General features: G+C 41.5%; 3 protein-coding genes across 3 annotated transcripts; all 3 read right to left on the reverse strand.

Moving 5' to 3' along the window:
• Positions 1–279: 279 nt before the first annotated feature.
• Positions 280–2,286, reverse strand: mrpl18 (mitochondrial ribosomal protein L18). The gene is made up of 4 exons (XM_031858113.1): positions 1,963–2,286; positions 1,680–1,848; positions 1,155–1,389; positions 280–1,069 (listed from the first exon to the last, which is right to left on the reverse strand). Exons 1-4 carry the CDS (start codon positions 2,027–2,029, stop codon positions 992–994), a joined length of 549 nt encoding a protein of 182 aa, XP_031713973.1. The 5' UTR covers positions 2,030–2,286; the 3' UTR covers positions 280–991.
• A 1,321-nt stretch (positions 2,287–3,607) lies between these two features.
• On the reverse strand, positions 3,608–11,610 carry tcirg1b (T cell immune regulator 1, ATPase H+ transporting V0 subunit a3b). Its single transcript, XM_031858112.1, has 21 exons — positions 11,434–11,610; positions 10,250–10,372; positions 9,846–9,924; positions 9,604–9,752; positions 9,377–9,472; positions 9,193–9,254; positions 8,975–9,101; positions 8,742–8,824; positions 8,531–8,624; positions 8,108–8,320; positions 7,864–8,014; positions 7,600–7,739; positions 7,176–7,333; positions 6,996–7,086; positions 6,780–6,898; positions 6,454–6,667; positions 5,543–5,653; positions 5,371–5,457; positions 5,151–5,271; positions 4,809–4,980; positions 3,608–3,869 (listed from the first exon to the last, which is right to left on the reverse strand). The coding sequence occupies exons 2-21, from the start codon at positions 10,364–10,366 to the stop codon at positions 3,776–3,778; spliced, it is 2,478 nt and encodes an 825-aa protein (XP_031713972.1). The 5' UTR covers positions 10,367–10,372; positions 11,434–11,610; the 3' UTR covers positions 3,608–3,775.
• An 895-nt stretch (positions 11,611–12,505) lies between these two features.
• prpf19 (pre-mRNA processing factor 19) lies at positions 12,506–17,693 on the reverse strand. Its single transcript, XM_031858001.1, has 16 exons — positions 17,486–17,693; positions 17,138–17,287; positions 16,362–16,438; positions 15,977–16,118; positions 15,728–15,801; positions 15,547–15,612; positions 15,426–15,467; positions 15,201–15,275; positions 15,005–15,080; positions 14,796–14,905; positions 14,521–14,676; positions 14,359–14,428; positions 14,103–14,276; positions 13,811–13,893; positions 13,508–13,613; positions 12,506–13,396 (listed from the first exon to the last, which is right to left on the reverse strand). The coding sequence occupies exons 1-16, from the start codon at positions 17,502–17,504 to the stop codon at positions 13,299–13,301; spliced, it is 1,518 nt and encodes a 505-aa protein (XP_031713861.1). The 5' UTR covers positions 17,505–17,693; the 3' UTR covers positions 12,506–13,298.
• Between the last annotated feature and the right edge of the window lie 97 nt (positions 17,694–17,790).

The raw sequence follows: 17,790 nt of genomic DNA on the forward strand, positions 1-17,790 counted from the left end.
ATATAGTTGTTTTGCACATATGATTTGCCTTCTGTATGGTAAGCTGTTTTTGATCTGTGTTGGCTGCAAAGTTTATTTCCCCCCTGATCACCAAGGCCCAGAAGAACACATGTAAAAAGCCAAAGGTCTTATTGTATGTGTGATTTGATTAAATATCATAATTTCCAATATCCACATGTTTTTAATGGTGATATTACTATTTATACATTTGTGTGACATCACAGTAGCATACTTATGATAGCCCAGTTTGTCCTGAAAAAAAGAGATGTAAATAACATGATTGTGCTTTATAGTGTTGACGTGCAAAAATAGCAAAAATGACTTCGACCTCAGAGGATTTTAAAAACCAACATGAAGTGTCATAGTATACAGGAAGTTGGACTGGTGCTTATGTCTTATTCAATTAGTATTTTTACTTTACATTTCTTATACTTCTTCTAAGTTGTAGTAAATGAGTAGAGTATGGATAGAGAATACTATAAAAACTACAAGGAACTTAAAAAATTTGGATAAAATAATTTTAAAGTGGTAACAGTATATTTTATAGCAGAGCTTAAAGAGTCTAGTTTAAACATTGTAAGAGATACATTTTGAAATTTTTACTTGTAGTTAAAATTTAGATTTTGTATAAAAGCGGTAACATAATTGCATATATTACATATTATACATATTAACATTAAAAAAAAGCACTTTACACCTTTTGCTTTAATCCACCACCTTTATTGGTTTGTACAACGTTTCGTAATCTATGTGATGGCCTGAACTGTGCCAACATACCGTCATATATTACCTGAAGTTGTTTTCTTCTAACAGAGACAAAGCACAGGGACAAGCAACCTTACTTTCATCACTCCTTTTGTTTTTATATCATCATTTACTGTAGTGCTGGTCATCTTAATAACAATACAGTCTTAATTCACAAAAGAGCAGAGAGTAAGGGATACAGAGAACATTTTAAAATAACAAAAGATGTGATAGATGACACATAAATTCAGGTACTAATGTATTTTCTTCTGGGTTCACTAAGGGTGATTCCTCCCTCTTTCATTGCTGCCCTGAATGACTGTACCTGTGAAAGAGAAAAGCATAACTTAAGGAGGAAAAAAGACACACAAATAGATTTACTAACAGCAGTTTGTGCTGCATGTACTTACAGCGTCAGAGCGGTACGCCCAGGGAATGGCCCTGTACACCATCCTGGTGATGCCAGCCTGCTGGCATCGATGTGCCAGCACCTCGCCCACAGCCTGACACGCCGCCACGCAGCGTGTGGAAGCCAGCTCCTGCTTCAGCGCCCACTCCTTGGTTGAGCAGGAAAGCACCGGGACAGGAGAGCTGCTGGAGAACACGTGGGCCGTCACATGATGCTGGGTGCGAGAAAACTCCAACCTGAAAACACGGGACAGACAAACGCGGTACAGCAGAAGTAAGAGGGAATTTAGATCTGGAGGAGTAAATGCCTGGTAAAGATGAATTTATGCATTGAGAGTACTCCGGTCTCCCTTGAAAATAAGATCTGTCAGATTTAACTGGTTATATTAAGGCCGTATATGTACAGTCACCGTTTAATTAAATTAGCATTATTTGTTTGACAACAGGAAACAGGAAAATGAATCTGTTTAAAAGAATAACACGTGTTTTTTATTTTTATTTTGTTTTATTCATACACACACACAGACCTGTGGTAGAACTCCCGGTGGGGCCAGATCGTCTTCCAGCCCCGGTCCTTCACAGCCAGGGCCAGCTGCTCCAAGTTCCGGGGGTTTCTGTTCACAAAGGTCGGGTTCACGGCTTCGTTTTCATCCGAGCTGGGCTCTGGCAGAGTGGCTGCCTGACTCAGACACCGAGCTGGGGGACAGACAAGCGGATCCATTAAACAAGAGCTACAGAGAAACACACCACCAGCGATACGTTAACCAGCTGAGATTATGATGCATAAAGGCAAAAATAACTTTACGTTACCCGTCTGATTTGTAGCCACAATTGGACGTCGAATTTGTCCGAACAACAGCCGTAAACTGGAAGCCATCTTCTCCTCAATTGTGTTCACTTCATAAATAAAAACAACCGCTTAAAGTCTAGTGAATGTGCTGCCGTGCACCGTACGCCATGTCCTTAAACATGAGAAGTATTTGTCTCTTGCTATTCGATAAGAATTCACCGTGACATGTGGAGCGCCATCTTTGACATTCAGACAACATCCGGTTTATTTGGTGCTACTTCGGAAGCAGCGCTGACAGAAACAAACGCGAGCGCTTCGGACGTTCCGCGTACATTTCTTCATACAGAATAAAAACATGCGCTTTGCTGAACATTTCTGCCCATTTACTCTACACAGTAACTTCCAGTGGTGTAAAGTACATTAAACAAGTACTTTACTTAAGTAGGCTTGAGGTGTGTGTAGTTTGCTATTTCCATTTTATACTTGTAACACTACTTCACTACATTTCAGTCGCACTTTTCACCCTACGATTGTACTGTTACATTTATCTGACAGTAAATAAGAAGTTCAGATTTTACCAACAAAACATGTGATCACCTTAATAATAGGATGCATTATAAAAGATGAACCTTCTAACTGTATATAGGGTAGTTAAACTGTCAGTTAAAAAGTCAGCTCCATTAAAATGTCTGTTACACCTTAATGAATGAATCAATAATATAATCCAATGTTATGCATATCCCACTCTGTCTAATAGGTACTTTTGTTGTGTAGAGTATATTTTGTGGATAGTACAAGTACTACTTTTACTTAAGTAAGCTTTTGAATGCTAGACTTTACTTGTAATGGCCTATTTGTACACTGTGGTATTACTCATTATACTTATAAGGATTTTAATACGTCTTCCATCATTGGAAACTTCACAAATTAGTTTAAGACATAAAGTGACACAATAAACAGTGTGACTACACAACCAGTAAGGTAGCCTGTTCAGGGAAGGACTTCCACAATAAGATTAAACAAGAAAATCATATTTAATTACAGTTCAAATTTGATCATTTTTACAGTGCAAACCGGCAGGAAAAAAAGAGAAAATGATCAAGCAGAGTTTTGTTCAAAATAGTGGCATGATAATGGAGGTTATTATCTGTGCAAAAGACTTAAAGGATAAACAAGCCCTCGGTCCCTGTAAGGCACCTGAAAAAACATTTTACTACCAATAAATACCTGTTGTGTGTTGTTCTCGGAAGACATGACAATGAGGAAAAAGGTTCTTTGGCTCATGAAAATCATTCATGTAATTCCCTGCTATCAATTGAAGAATGCTACAGGGCTGGCTTATACACCAATTCAACAACCATTCATCTTAACGCTCGGAGAAACCTTGAGATAAGAACCAGTGCACTTAAACTGCAGAACAAATTCAATAATTGGAGTCCTATCCCTTTTTATAATTGATGTCTATAATACAAGTTCATACAGTGTAAATTATTGATATTTTTTTGAGCTACTGACCGATTAGAAAGTACCACATAACAGTGATAGTGAAAATACTAATTTGCAAGGGGATACAAAAGTATGTATTTTCCTTTCATATAATGCAATTGAAATTCATTATATAAGGACTCGTTCATCAATGCAAAAATAACAGTCTTTACGGTCGTGATCATTGTGCAAGTCAATTAAACCATGTCACAGCCTACAGGCAATAGAATACCATTGTTAAGACGGGGAGACAAAGTCATTCTGATGTCATTCGTTGTAGTCCAAGTATTCAATATTACACATACATAAACATAACCATTTGGCAAGCCTAAGTAATGATTTGGCCGATCAGATAGCAGCTGATGCATTGATCAGCGATGAGAAAGAGAAAGGGCTCAACTTGTAGCCTGTTCCACTGTAGAACTTGTTCTGAAACTCCACCCTGTAAGAGAGAAGCAAAGTCAACATGCAACAGTACAATCTACAATACATAATCCATAATCCATTTCTATCCACCCACCCCATCTCTCTACGTCTCTTCATCAACAATCCCGGCCAGTGTATTCTACAGGGTACATGAAGCTGAACATTTTTGATGGATGGTTTGGTGACCTTATCATTTTTCTTTAGCACCACGATCAGTACAAATTTCCATTTACACACAAGAAATATCCAAATGTAACGTGCAGCCAGATATGGAATGTACTGAGCACATTCACCCTACCTAAAAGATGAACCTTTTCATTTTGGAGCCTCACTGAGCTTAAGCACCTTTAAGTCACAGAGTCAACTTTGCATGCAAGATGCACAACTTATACACAACAGATAAGCAGAGTGAGATGAACCACAGGACCCCTTCACTATGGGGAAGGTCTGTTGATATATTTGGTACAAAAATAAATTGCAAACATTAACTGATGACAAACTACTTCAGTGTAGAGCCTTATGCGAAGTAGATTTCTGTGTGTGCAGTTATGTTTAGGTGCATTGCCATTACCTATTGAAACAGACAGTTTTAGACTTTGTTTTGTGATTTAGGGGAGAGTGAAGATGAAGTGCATTTCATGTTTAATTGTTGCTCATTTTAGGGCTGTACTTCGTAAAATGTCCTTTATTTCTAATGAGTTCTACTGCTTGGACCATCGAGTTGTGTTCTATCTTTGTGGCAGCCTGCAACGTAATGTTGAATATAAAAGTTATGTACTTGTCTATGTAGTTTTTTTTGTTTGTGTTTTAAAAAGGTCTTTTCATAACATAACTAACTAACCCACTTAAACATTGACAAAGCAAAACGCTATCACATATTTTACTTATATTCAGTCTACTTATTAGTATTTTTAGAAATATTTCCCCTTTGTCTTTCCCTCCCTCTTATCCTTACCAGTGCAGACGGAGCGCGTGCAGGAAAGCGGAGAGTCCCTCCATAACTAGCAGGATGGCGACAGTCAACAAAGCGAAGAAGGCAAAAACCACAAATAGGACTACAGATCCCACATAGCCCTCCCACTTCAGGGCAATACGCATCACCATCACCCACAACACCTCTGACAGCTCTGTGGAGACACAAATAAATCACTGTCAGACAATCATCATGTGTGTATAAATAACTGGCTGAAAAAAGAATAGTATGAGTGTTTGTTTTTAGAGAGGAAGTCTGTCTGTGCGTGTGCATCATGTGAGTATGTACATTGCGTTTGTGCGTGTCAGTATGAGTGCCACTAACGTGCATGAGCCAAACTGAGAGCCCAGAGTCGGAGGTAAGAGGCAGTGTTGGAGATGCAGCCCAAGCAGTACTCTATGGTGTGGATGGCCTGATGCATGAACCTGTCTGCAACATCGAACTCCTGCAGACAGCACAGATTAAACACTTGCAGAATCACAACAGCACATCTCTGACTCGATTTAATCCATTTAGTGAATTGAAGTTAATCAGGCTCTCGTACCTCTTCTTCCGCAGCTCGTCCCTCGACCTCCCCCGGACGAGTGTTGACGGAGCCTTCGTCGGCCAACAGCTGACGTCGGTCTTCCTCCTGATGTTGCAGAGAACCAGAAATCCGTCAGGAAATACATTCGACTCTAAAATGAGAGTTAAAGTTCTGTCGAACGCAGACTCACTACTTGACGTCGTCTTCTCTTGAATGTGATGAATTCGTATGTGGGCTTCCCAAACAGGAGGACAGGGACAGAACACAGAGCCACCACCACCAGGACCTTCTGCACCACAGTCTGCACATGAAGAGTTACAGGATCGTATGTTACGCTTTTAAGGAACACGTGCTCACTTTAGCGAGCTATTTTGAAGGACAACACTGGCGTTTCTGCAAATGATTGCACATTTACTTCGAAAGCATGCAAACCAAAGCATGCCATGGTTTTTGGAGGGTTAGAGTGCTTTTTATTTCCATCTTCCAGATGTTCACTGGTATCAGTTCATATATAGTACAATATGAAATTGAACTTGCAGAGATTTGAAACTAGCTCAAGATTAATACTCCATCACTGGGACCATTTGTCAAACTCACATTATTCCCATTTTAACTGAACAGCATTTACATTATTGTTGCTTATTACTGCAGTTAAAGCAATGATTGTTTTAATAAGTCCATGCATTTGTGGCAAACTTTGACAGAGTGATTTGTCGAACAGCATTACATTCACAAGTTAATAAAACCCAGAGGACACAGGCACACACTGGAAAAAAGTATGCATAAAAGCAGCTGCTGACTAGCTGTTGAGTCGCATTATTATACCAATTATAGATAGTTTTCAAAAAGATACATTTCACCTCCAAAACCCAGGAACAAATAAATAACCTGGACATAAGATAAAGCAGATTAAATGTTCGCTGTGAACTAGCAGGTTTCAGGCATCTTCAAGGTGATTTTCATACTGTACTAACAAAATAAAGTAAAACCAGTGGTTTCCAGCACTTTTTCATATAAAAACTATGACTTTTTAAAGAAAGGCTGGTGGATAAATTGTAAAACATGATACGTTCCGTTTAGGACAATGAACAAACCACACACCTGTCCCTCATAGAGCGCTGGGTTCTCAGGGTTGTCTGTGAAGAGGAACATGTCTATGAAGTGGATAAGTATACTGGGTGCGATTTTGGACTGGACAGGAGTGTAGGCGATCCACTTGAAGACCACCATGAACACCAGGTAGCCAAACAGACACACCATGAAGAACAGTTCAGGGATCAGCACAAAGAACACACTGCCTATCTTGCCAAAGTGCCTGTGGAAAAACACAAACAATGAAGCGGGAAAGCAGCGAAACAAGTATGTGTGAAGGCAAGTCAGAAAGAATCAAGAATGGAGGTGTACCAAAAAAGTAAAGCACTACATACCAATAGTTGAAGAATGACAAGCAGACTCCAAAAGTCATGTGAATGACACCGATGATGACCGACATCTTCATCTTGTACGAGTTAAGGAAAGTCAGTTTGTTGTTGGACAGCCCCCAGACCTGACAACGACACAAAACCAGAGAGAATGAGGATGGATGCAGTGACAAACAAGATGACAGCATGAAAGAAAATGTCTGATGAGTGTGACGGCCATACCGGGTCAATGCCAAATGGATACGGGGTGGTGAAAACACCAGACACAACCGGATCCATGGACAAGTACTGGTTCTTCGCCATGACTGATGCACTGAAAGAAATCATACAATCAAGTAAGATGGACAAGAAGCAACATGTGTGTGCGTGTGGAGAAAACAAAAAGGTATGAAATGTCCTCACTTCCATATGTTCTTCTCGAACATCGGGGCGACGTGCCACGCTGAGTTGAAGGGACTGAGGCCTCTGCTGAAGCACTCGTTGTAAATGGCCCCCGTGTAGATAGAGAACAGTCCCATCAGTAAAATCAGATACCTTCCTCCAAACATCATCCTCCAGATCTGAAACACACGGGTAACGATTTCATTTCAGTATATAATATGCAAGGCCGAAAACCTGTTTCAGCTCTTTTAAAACATCATCATTCTGTTATTTAAAATCGTTGACTTTTAAAACAAACTAGATAAGCACTTGCTATGGGATTTGTACTCAGTAACACAAGTCTTATCCTTGTGTTGAGCTTACGATTGTGTGTGTGTGTGTGTGTGTGTGTGTGTGTGTGTGTGTGTGTGTGTGTTGCACTGTGAGTGAATATCCTCTGAATTACCTCATTGCTGTTTTTCCTCAATTTGGGGTCCTTCTCCTCAAGGACCATCCAGAGGGCCACCAGAGTCATCAGTAAACCATGACCCACATCCCCAAACATCACAGCAAACAGGAAGGGGAATGTAATGATGGTGTACACCGCTGCAGAGGCATAAGAGAAAAAAGACTTGACTTACAATACACTCTTTGACTTTAACTTTGAGCATCATATCCTTCTTTCAAAGCATTAATGAAGAAACCTTTTTTTAGAGGTGTGCAGACGTACCTGGATTGACTTCCCGGTAGCTGGCCACTCCGTAGGCATCAACAATGTTCTGGAAACCAGCTGTGAAAGAGTTGATGGGATACAGGGTAGGTGGAGGTGTGGAGGAGGGCAGGCGGTTGTAGAAAGAGTCAACACCACTTCCACTCTTCCTCTGAGGACGGAGAAGAGAGTTGGAAACGGGTGAAGAGAGTGAGAAATTAGCTGGTTTACTCATCTATGTCAAGTCTCCTCATCTACAACTTACCCCTCCCTCTCTCAGAGCGCTCTGCAGTTCAGGCAGCTTGGCAACGGGACACCAGGCCTCAGCGATCAGGCATTTGTCTGTGACGGAGGGGCTGCAGAGATTCAGCACCATCTGGACGGCCTTACACTTCTGCACACGCACCTTCCACTGGGGCAGCACAGCCACCGCACGCATCAGCAGCTGCTGCAGGAAGGACTCGGTCTGACAGAGCACCTGAAGTACAGGGAAGTGAGTGCGTTTTAGAATAACCGAGAGAGAAAAATGCTTCTTTGAAGGAAAGCCACATTACCGCTATATTTGTGCTTTCTAATATTTTCAAGCGGTACAGATGCAGACATTTCAACAGAGAGAGCAAATGCTGGCGATTGCATCAGTGTTCAACAAACTGTGATTTGTGCTTTCATAAGCATGCATTGCACTTACTGATTTGATATCTTCAATTCTGCCTTGAAGTCCCTGGAGAATCTCCTCTCTCTCAGCAGTGCTCTCAGGGTACGCAAACGTCTGTGTGCGAAAGCTGTGAGGAGGGGAAATGAAAAGACATTCATCAACAGGTTCAACGGGCATTGTCGTATGGAAATTTACCCGAAAAAAAAAAAAAAAAAAAATCAAACTGATGCACAGATTTACCCACCAGTCACATATCTTCTTGACTTTCTGTCCAATCTGATCTCCCCAAAAGGAGATGAGAAACACCGTCCATTGTACCATTTCCCCCTGCAACCAAAGAGACAGCAAACGGCTGTGATGAAACACCCATAAGAAAACTCAGATGTGACAAATGATCAGCGACTGTCCCTGGAACAGAAATAACTTTCATGTCCATCTCTCAACCATGATCCCCTCCCTCTGTCTCCCAGCTCCCACCGTGTCAGGATGCTCGAGTCGATCCTCCATTTCTCTGAAATCCACAATGATATAACCTCGACATGCCCGCCATAGTAACCGTTCAAACGAAGGGACCTTCCAAGGATGGACAACTCCTGCCACAAAACTGAGAGAGAGGAGATGCAGACACATTCAAAACATTGAATGTAGATTAAAACATTAAGAACATAATGGACATTTTAGAAAATGAGATCTACCTAAGGTGGATATCCTGGCGGTTATCAAACAGCCCTTGGCTTTCCAGTACAGGTGGTGGTGCCTGAGAGATGAAGCCAAAGAAAGTTTATTTGTAGTTTTAGTTTACAGACAGTTTACTCACACCAGCAAAGTGGTAATACATGATGCAAGAATTGCTGCAGAAATGTCTTTTTTTTTCCCCACCAGTGAGGCTGTGAGAGTGTGTGTCCTGGTCAGGACTCCTTGGTACTGACAGAGCTGGGTCAGCTGAGCCCGGAGGCTGTCTCTGTTCCTGGACACCTAGTAAGACACAACAACAACAACAACAAAATGTGTCAGGCCAATAAGTTCAACCTCTTTTGAAATTGTGCTAATGAGACAACAGAGTCTTTGCTTTGATTTATCACGTCAGCCTTGTTTTAAGCGCTCACCTCTTTGAGCTCTCTGGCCAGCCTCTCGCACTCCTCCTCTATGGTGATGAGTTCACGAGGCTGAGGGGCCAAAGGTGTTGGGCATGGAGGAGGGAGGGGGCACTGCAAGGGAGGAGACAGGGAGCGATTGATCTCCTGCTCCAAGACGGCTGAAAGGGCAGATAAAAAAGGTCAACAAAAGTAACACATAGAAAAAAAACATGCACAAAGATACAGGTCGGGAACAATGAGTCAATACTTACTAAAACTTTTCTCAAGTTCCTCACATCGCCTGACCTCGCCGACAAACTTCCTCTGGAAGGCGTTCACGTTAGGATTCAACTGAAGCATCAGAGCAGAGGGGAGAGGAAAAGGGTTATTCATGTCTCACAGTGACTCAAAACAACCATCAGTTCACCGTCTCATCTAAACTCGGATTCCAAAGTGACTTCATAAGATAATCACATTTACCCCACGAGAGTAATGATCATCAGATGCTTTTAATAGGAGCCAAAACACATGAAAACAATCTGTGGCTCGCACGTCAGGCATTATAAGCATCATAGGGGGCAAAGTAGGTACACGTGGAAAAGTAATGGGCCTCCATTTGTATTTGACTTTACTCATTTAACCACAAGATCATGAACCAAGAGGTTAAATAACTCACATCTCTGAATTCAACCAGGCCCAGTTCTCCCAGCTCACTGACACAATTGTAGGCCGAGCCTGACTGAAGGAAGAGCTGCACCAGGCACACCTCCTCGCTGCGAAACATGGAGCCCATAACTGCCTGCACGGGAAAAAAAAAAATCAAAATGAATGTTTTCCAAGAAAAACTATCAAACGTAGTCAAAGTACAGCAGTTTATAGCGGAACGAGGGATATAATTGAGAAAGTATAGAGGAGAGAGGCAGTAATTGACACGGGGCATTTATTTTCAGTAGGACAATAAAATCCTCTGTGTGACCATGGAGAAGTTAATGAGCGGAAACTGGAGAAAAGGGAAGCATCGAGTCACCGTGACTGTGATGATCAGATGGGATTTCCATTTTTGCACAGACATGTTTCTCATTTATTTTTTTTTTTGTTGCAAGCTAAATCCCTCTTCAATATACAAAAAAAAAAAACATTGCTACATAAAAATATACATTTGGTTGCCAGTTAATAAAATAAACAAAGCTAACAGGAATGTATTCCGAGACAAAAGATCTGCAATAAACCTTTATGAAGGGTAGGTGTTCAGATTTTGATGGGCCTGTTTCAGAGAGGTGTTGATTCAACTGTGTGGTCTTTTTGGAGGCTGCTGTTTGCGGTGCTTGTTGAGTTGCATTGTGTTGTATAAAGACGGACTTTGTTGATATAAATGTGGTGGATAAAATACCAAAGCAGCACCAAAAACTACACCCTCCAAAATGACCATGAAGTTGCATTAATACTAGTTTTTGCAGGGCAGCTGTGTCAGACTGTAGTTCACACACCTACATTCAAGTAACGTTATACAAAGACAAAATATTTCCAAAGAAACTTTTGACATTTCCTTAAACGAGTAATAAGTCTCCGTCTACATTGTTCTTAATAATAATCATAAATGGGACAATAAGTCTCATTTTAACGTCTCCTGTTATTGAAACAAGTCTTAAAAAGAATGGAAATCGAACAAAAGATGTAACTTTTAAAAACGTTAAATGAAAACTCATGATTGACGAGGGGAATCCCGTGACGGAATCGAAATGTAGCACAAGGTTTTGATATCCGTCATATGATAATAGCGGCGGTGCGTTCTCTGTGGACAGATAAGAAGAATAGAAACAGCTGTAAATGAGCACAGAAAGACGCAGGACGTCCTCTCACCTGTCTGCCTGTTAGACCCCCGCTGGACGCTCAGATCCGCTGTGTTTCAGGCTGTCCAGCCCCGTACCGACGGATAGACCGGTGACTGTGTACACAGAGCGAGACCAGACGTGTTTGCCAGAAGTTATCGGTCTGTTCTTCTCGCACTTCCCGTTTGTGGAAGTCACGTTACTGCCGGGCTCACGTGACAGTTCGGCGTTCGTCTCTCATTTTGGCCACGAGGGCTCCGGATCGAGACGTGGACCATTAGTCAAGTTTACCGTCTGACGTCAGCTAGATGTTAAATTATATTATTCTGTCACGCTTAGATAAAAGACATCATGCATGATGGGGTAGTTTGGTTCGGTCTTAATGACATGAGTGGCATGACTAATTAAACTAACGTGTCAAATAAGTATTACACAATAAGTTAATTATAGTAATATTGTAATTTTCTGATCAGTCACTCATTCCTAACGGACGATTGCAAGACCGAGAACGTCCTTTACGTTATGAATTTAAATACCAACATAATTGGTGGAAGAATACACTACAGATTACTTGATATTACCTCCTAAAAATGCTTAACTGGGTTTGTTTTTTCACATAAAAAGGTTAAATCACTTCGTGATTGAGTCATACATTCACATTTACTCATTTTTAAAAGTCAAAATATGAAAACAAATGTATTTAATTTGAAAGCTTTAACCAACTGGGCACATGAGGTTTTCTACTTCATTGAAAAGTCAAATGTAAGATAAGGTTGCTTCAAGTTCCCACATTAAACTTGTGTTAGTGGCTTACTGAACCAAGCTTAGCATCTAAACCAGTGTGATGCCTCAAAATCCTAACATACGTCGAATAAACAAGGTGAGCACAGAAACTTTACATCTTGTCAATGTGAAAAACAGCCTGTGTCAAACTGCGCATCATTTTGCAGTGAAGCTAAACCATCCAGGTGAAACAACTATAAGCAAGCACACCATTGGTTCGACTTTATCATAAAACAACGGACAGCAAATAAATATAAGGCAGCTATGGACTAATATGCACTTATTGAGCATCGTTAATTAGTGAGACCCGTTCAAATGGCTGTAAATGAAGGCAAAGTGAATTTATTCAGATGCATGTCGAGGATCCAACAGTGCCCTTCGTCTTGATCCGACACACAGATGAATGGCAATACAAAAGATATTTTATTTTATTGTAAAAGGGCAGAGTTGCAACAGGTAAAATAGCAAGTAATGAAAAATATACAATTGGAAAACGACAAAAGTTTAAAAGGAACAAATGAAACGGGAAATGAAACTGAAGGGAGGTTAAACAAGACTAAATATTTCAGAGGAACATGAATCTCACACCTGCTCATTTTCCGCTTTGTTGTATTTTTTCATTTTACCCTAAAGATACTTCAATGAAGAACGTCTACATTAATAAGGGAACCAGGTTGTTGTCACACCAATTATTGTCCCCAACAGTGTACCACGACACTTTGGGAGTTGTATTACAAGCAACTTTAGACGCCCCCCCCCCCCCCCCCCCTCCACATACACACAAAAGAAAACACTACAGTAAAGTCATAATTGGTGGCAAATCAGACAAGAACATTTTACTGGCTTTGCATCTCATTTCACATCATTTACATGTCAGACTTACAATGCCAACAGACATGTCATCCTAACCATGCTGCTGTGGTTTCATAGAGCAGACAATTTCATGTGGTGTCATTCCTGGACACGAGGACTAACACACTAAGGAAGCAAAGTTAGCAGTGATTTTTTTTTTTCTCTCTCTTCTTCTAAGAATTACAGGTCTGTGTCCAGAATAGTGACCGTTGAGACCAAGGGACCAATAAGTTGTCCTCTCCATCCTGAATTTATCATTTTCTACAAACTGTAAAATTTGAGACTTCTGTCCATTCCTGCAGAGGTCAGGAACTGAGCGTTCTCTCCAAAGGCCACTCCAGTCACCAATCCTGTATGGTCTACAATTAGAAAGGCAAAAGCAAGGTTAAGAAACGGCTACTTCCTCAGAGCGAACACCATATGACATGCATGCTGCATGAACATTCGAAATTATTCTTTTTTCCACTCACTTGTGAAGTTGAGGACCTCGGACCACTGTTTGCAGATGTAGACACGGATGTCAGACCCTCCAACAGCCAGGTAGGTTCCGCTCTGGTCAAACACGAGGGATTTCACCTGAAACAGACAAATAAAAACACAAAGGAATGAGATTCAGAGGAACGGAGAAATGGGAGTCTAGTGAAAAATAGGAAGAAATAATCAAGCATTTTTAACACTGAGTTTGATCTTGTCTTGGCCTAGGATGGGTGTGATCAAGTTAATGTGCTTTCTAAGCTCGGATTTCCAATTTAATTTAGTTTGCACTTTCTTACCTCATAGTTGTTGTCCAGAGTGATGGTCTTGAAGTTCTTCAGTTTCCTCAGATCCCACAGTTTCAGGGAGCTATCCTGGGCCCCTGGAGCACAGCACCAGACCATTACGTTAGCAAACTATTTAATATATAGTTCCACATCCCCAAAACAAGATGCTAGGAGCACTTTCACATATTGTAGATCAGTGTACAAGTTAATGTGAGGAACTTGTTGGTGTTCCCAAATGTTCCTGCAACTTTGCAACCCAATGTAGAACACTTGATCATCAGTAAGAATGCCCAGTGGTTCTAACCTGTAGCCAGATAGTATCCGTTCTCAGAGAAAGCAATGGAGGTGACGGGGCCAGAGTGGCCGGGGAAGTTGGCCACGTTGGTGCGCTCTTTCAGATCCCAGATCTTGATTTGGGAATCAGCCGTCCCAGTGCCAAAGATGAGACCATCAGGGTGGAACTGGGCACAGGTGAGAGCTGTAGGGGGCAGACAGAAACATTACCACCTGGAACAGGAGGCCTCCTATTCACAATGCCACTTTTACATTGAGGCACTTACCACAGCCAGCACTTTCATCAGTAACTTTGGTGAGGACTCGACCGGTCTCGATATCAGAAAAGGCCCAGTACTGCAGAACAGTGAGGAAAAGATATCAGTGTGGTTAAACCAGTGAAGATGTCACTTGTATTTCAGTAACTTGAGGTCTGTTGGCACACACACCTGATCCTCAGAGGAGCTGAGCAGGTAGTCTCCAGTAGCATGTAGGGAGAGTCCGGTGACGCCTCCCTCGTGGGCACGCACCACCTGGACACAGTTTCCTCCGGCGACGGACCACACACGGATGGTGCTGTCTGGAGATGCAGAGAAAACCACCGACTAGAGGGGGAGCAAGGATGTAAGGGATGAAAAAAAACACCAATGAGTAAGAACAACAACAACTCAACAGAATGCCTTCGTTGGAGAAAGATGTGACTGGTGGATGTTTGAAGCGTTACCTGGGATGGATGGTAGATGACAGAGGTAACCTTCTTGGTGTGACCCTTGAGTGTTGCCACAATCTGTTCTTCGCTCTTGTCAAACACCACCACGTTCTTATCAGCTCCACCTGAAGAACACGAGAGGATCGATATCAAAGTAAAAGTCTTCAAATGACTTGTAGTGTGTCAACAAATCACAAAAAACACATTGGATGAAATCCACGTACCGGTGAGAACTTTGTTGGTGTCTGAGGGACACAGATCCAGAGCCAGAATACCAGGGACACTGGCACTATGAAGACCCTGAAGGCATCAAAGAGATATGTTGTTGACACCATGCTCATCAAGTAAATAAAACAGCCCTTTGATTGAAAAGAAAAAAATGTAATTCATATTAAAAAACAGATAGAAATCCAAACTTACAGCGTGAGAGGCCACTTGGCGGTATTTGCTGAGATCCTCAGATCTAACGAGCTCCTCTGGGACAGTTTTTCCTCTCTGGAGAAACACATCAAAGCAGTGGAAATGAGTGTATATTACATAGTACCACAACGGTTATAAACTTGTGCTAGATTAACTTTACACAACATTGAGGTATTAAAAGGAGCAATGGGCACAAAGAAGCTAAATAAAAGAGCAACACAATACCTTCTTTCTTTCTGTGGTGAGGATAGTAGCTTTGTCTTGAAGCTGCAAACAGAAAACAGGCATATTGAAACATCTTAGACCTTATAGACAAATAAAGATTAAGTAGATAAAAACAACTTACCTTTTGGATGATCTCCGGGGTCATCCCCACCTGTTCACTAATCTCCATGGGCTCTCCGCCAGCACCCTGAGACACAGAGGGCAGCAACAGATTGTCAGGAGCAAGTATGGAAGGATGAAGGATTTTGATAAACATTTATGTTCAGTATCTTTATCGAGTGGAACTAATATCAATCACTCACCACTGCAGCTGGCTGGGAGGCGGGGACTGCCTGAGGGGCAACCAATCCAGCCTGGGGTTTGAGTGTGGCAAGAGCTGTAAATAGAAAATAGACCCCACTAGAGAAAAATGCTTTCACAATATAATCCATGAGCTCTTGTATTTGCGGGTCAGATTCTGGACAGACTTGGTGATTGTTTAAAAGCAGTTCTTTGCGCTTTACAAGTGGAGCCATGTCCTACAATAGAGGACACACGGACCGTCGACCCACCTTCTCTCGCAGCAGTGACCTCTTTGGTGAGTCGAGCGATGACTCTGCAGGCGGCATCATGTTGGTAAAGCGCATGGGACAGTTCTTGGCGAGTGGTCTGCAGCTGTTGCCGTAGGGTGAAGCTGTGAAGCATAACCGCATCCTAAAAACAGAAAGGGAAACGGGAGGATGGAACTCTTCTCATTGTCTGAAATCAATATTCCTAAAGTCATTGAAATGATTGGTACGTTCTGCTTCACTTCAGGTTTATTACCATCAAGAATGTGGGTTAAAAATGGCATGAAAACAAAAAGTCACCTGTTGATTCAAAACAGACGCTCCGGGTACAGTTTACAGTATGAAGGTGTTTAGTTGTGGATTTCTCCTCACGGTTAACAACACTTACCCACTCATCTTGAAGGGACTTGAGAATGGCAGGAATGCTGGTTGCCGATGGAGCCTTTGGTCTAATAGGATGGGACACTAAAACAGAGAAACGTTGCTCATATTTAGAACAAGTGGTCTCGTTTTTACTGTACATTTACTTAAAGTTTTTAGTTTTCAGCAACACTTGCTATAGGATAAGTCATACAGTACTCTACAATTGGGGATTTATACTGAAGTACAACATCTCATTTGCAGAAATAGGTGTTAAAACATCACTACAACTAAAACAATAGGTCAATCAAACAATGGGTCAATTGACAAACTATGTTGATAATCGACTAAACTTTTTAAATGCAAAAATATCAAATATTTCCTACGTTTGTTGGATGAAACAAGAATTATATTACAAATCCATGTTAGGCCTTAAAACACCGTGACTCAACACTTTTCATTATGTTCTGACATTCTATAAAAGGTTTTATTGAGAAAATAATACCTAGATTAACCAATAATGAAGATAATCATTAGTTGCTGCATTGTTCATCAATTTCACAATATTGGCTAAAAATATTACCAATAATATCACTTACATATAACTTTTTATAACATATAACGTTTGGTTGACGCTGCTTTAGAGTAGTTTTCATTCATTCATTTTGGGTGCTATTTAGCAACGCAGTTGAATAGCGCTCTGTTACACTGAGCGATTAAACTGCATTCGTTTTATCTAGGTGTAACATTAACTAATAAACTGGCACCGTGGTGTAGATCTCAAGCTGCTCGCAGGAGTCGTACCTTTGATATCTACGAGCTGCTCCTCCGACAGGGGCTGTCCGTTCATCGGGTCGGTCCCATTCTCTGCGATGTACTTCTCGATCAGCCTCCGCTCAAACACCTGGCTGGACACCGGGGAGACGCACGGGTGCTCCGGCACCTCGTTGGAGACTAGATACAAAGCAGTTACAGCTTAAAGATCACACAATACCGAGAATAAAACAACCACACACCGGACAGATCGACAATCATAAGTAGAAGACGGTACTGCATGGCCGTTAGCGTTAGCTACATTAGCATGTAGCATTAGCTTGGTGCCTAGCTAACCTATACTTCCTCCGTCACATCAATGAATCCAACTTCACTTACTTGCACAAACCAAAGACATCTTTCCAACAGAGTCCTTGTGGTCTCTTCTAACAATGGAATTATGCTAGTACTGTGCCTCGATAGTTATTATCGCTAAAGTAATCTTTCCTTATGTTTTGCTCAAATTGGAAATGGCACGCTGTCTTTTCATTGCCGCTACAAACGGACTTCTTCTTCTACGCTTTTTTCCAGCAGTCTCTGCAAAGCACAGCGGCTCCACCGCCCTCTACCGCCGGAGGAACGCCACTGCTCTCATCGATGCACCAAACACGGGTGCTGTAATAGGGAGTGGGTAGACAGGAGAT

Source organism: Anarrhichthys ocellatus, unplaced genomic scaffold, assembly GCF_004355925.1.
Source record: "Anarrhichthys ocellatus isolate YVR2014 unplaced genomic scaffold, GSC_Weel_1.0 scaffold19, whole genome shotgun sequence".
Lineage (NCBI taxonomy): Eukaryota > Metazoa > Chordata > Actinopteri > Perciformes > Anarhichadidae > Anarrhichthys > Anarrhichthys ocellatus.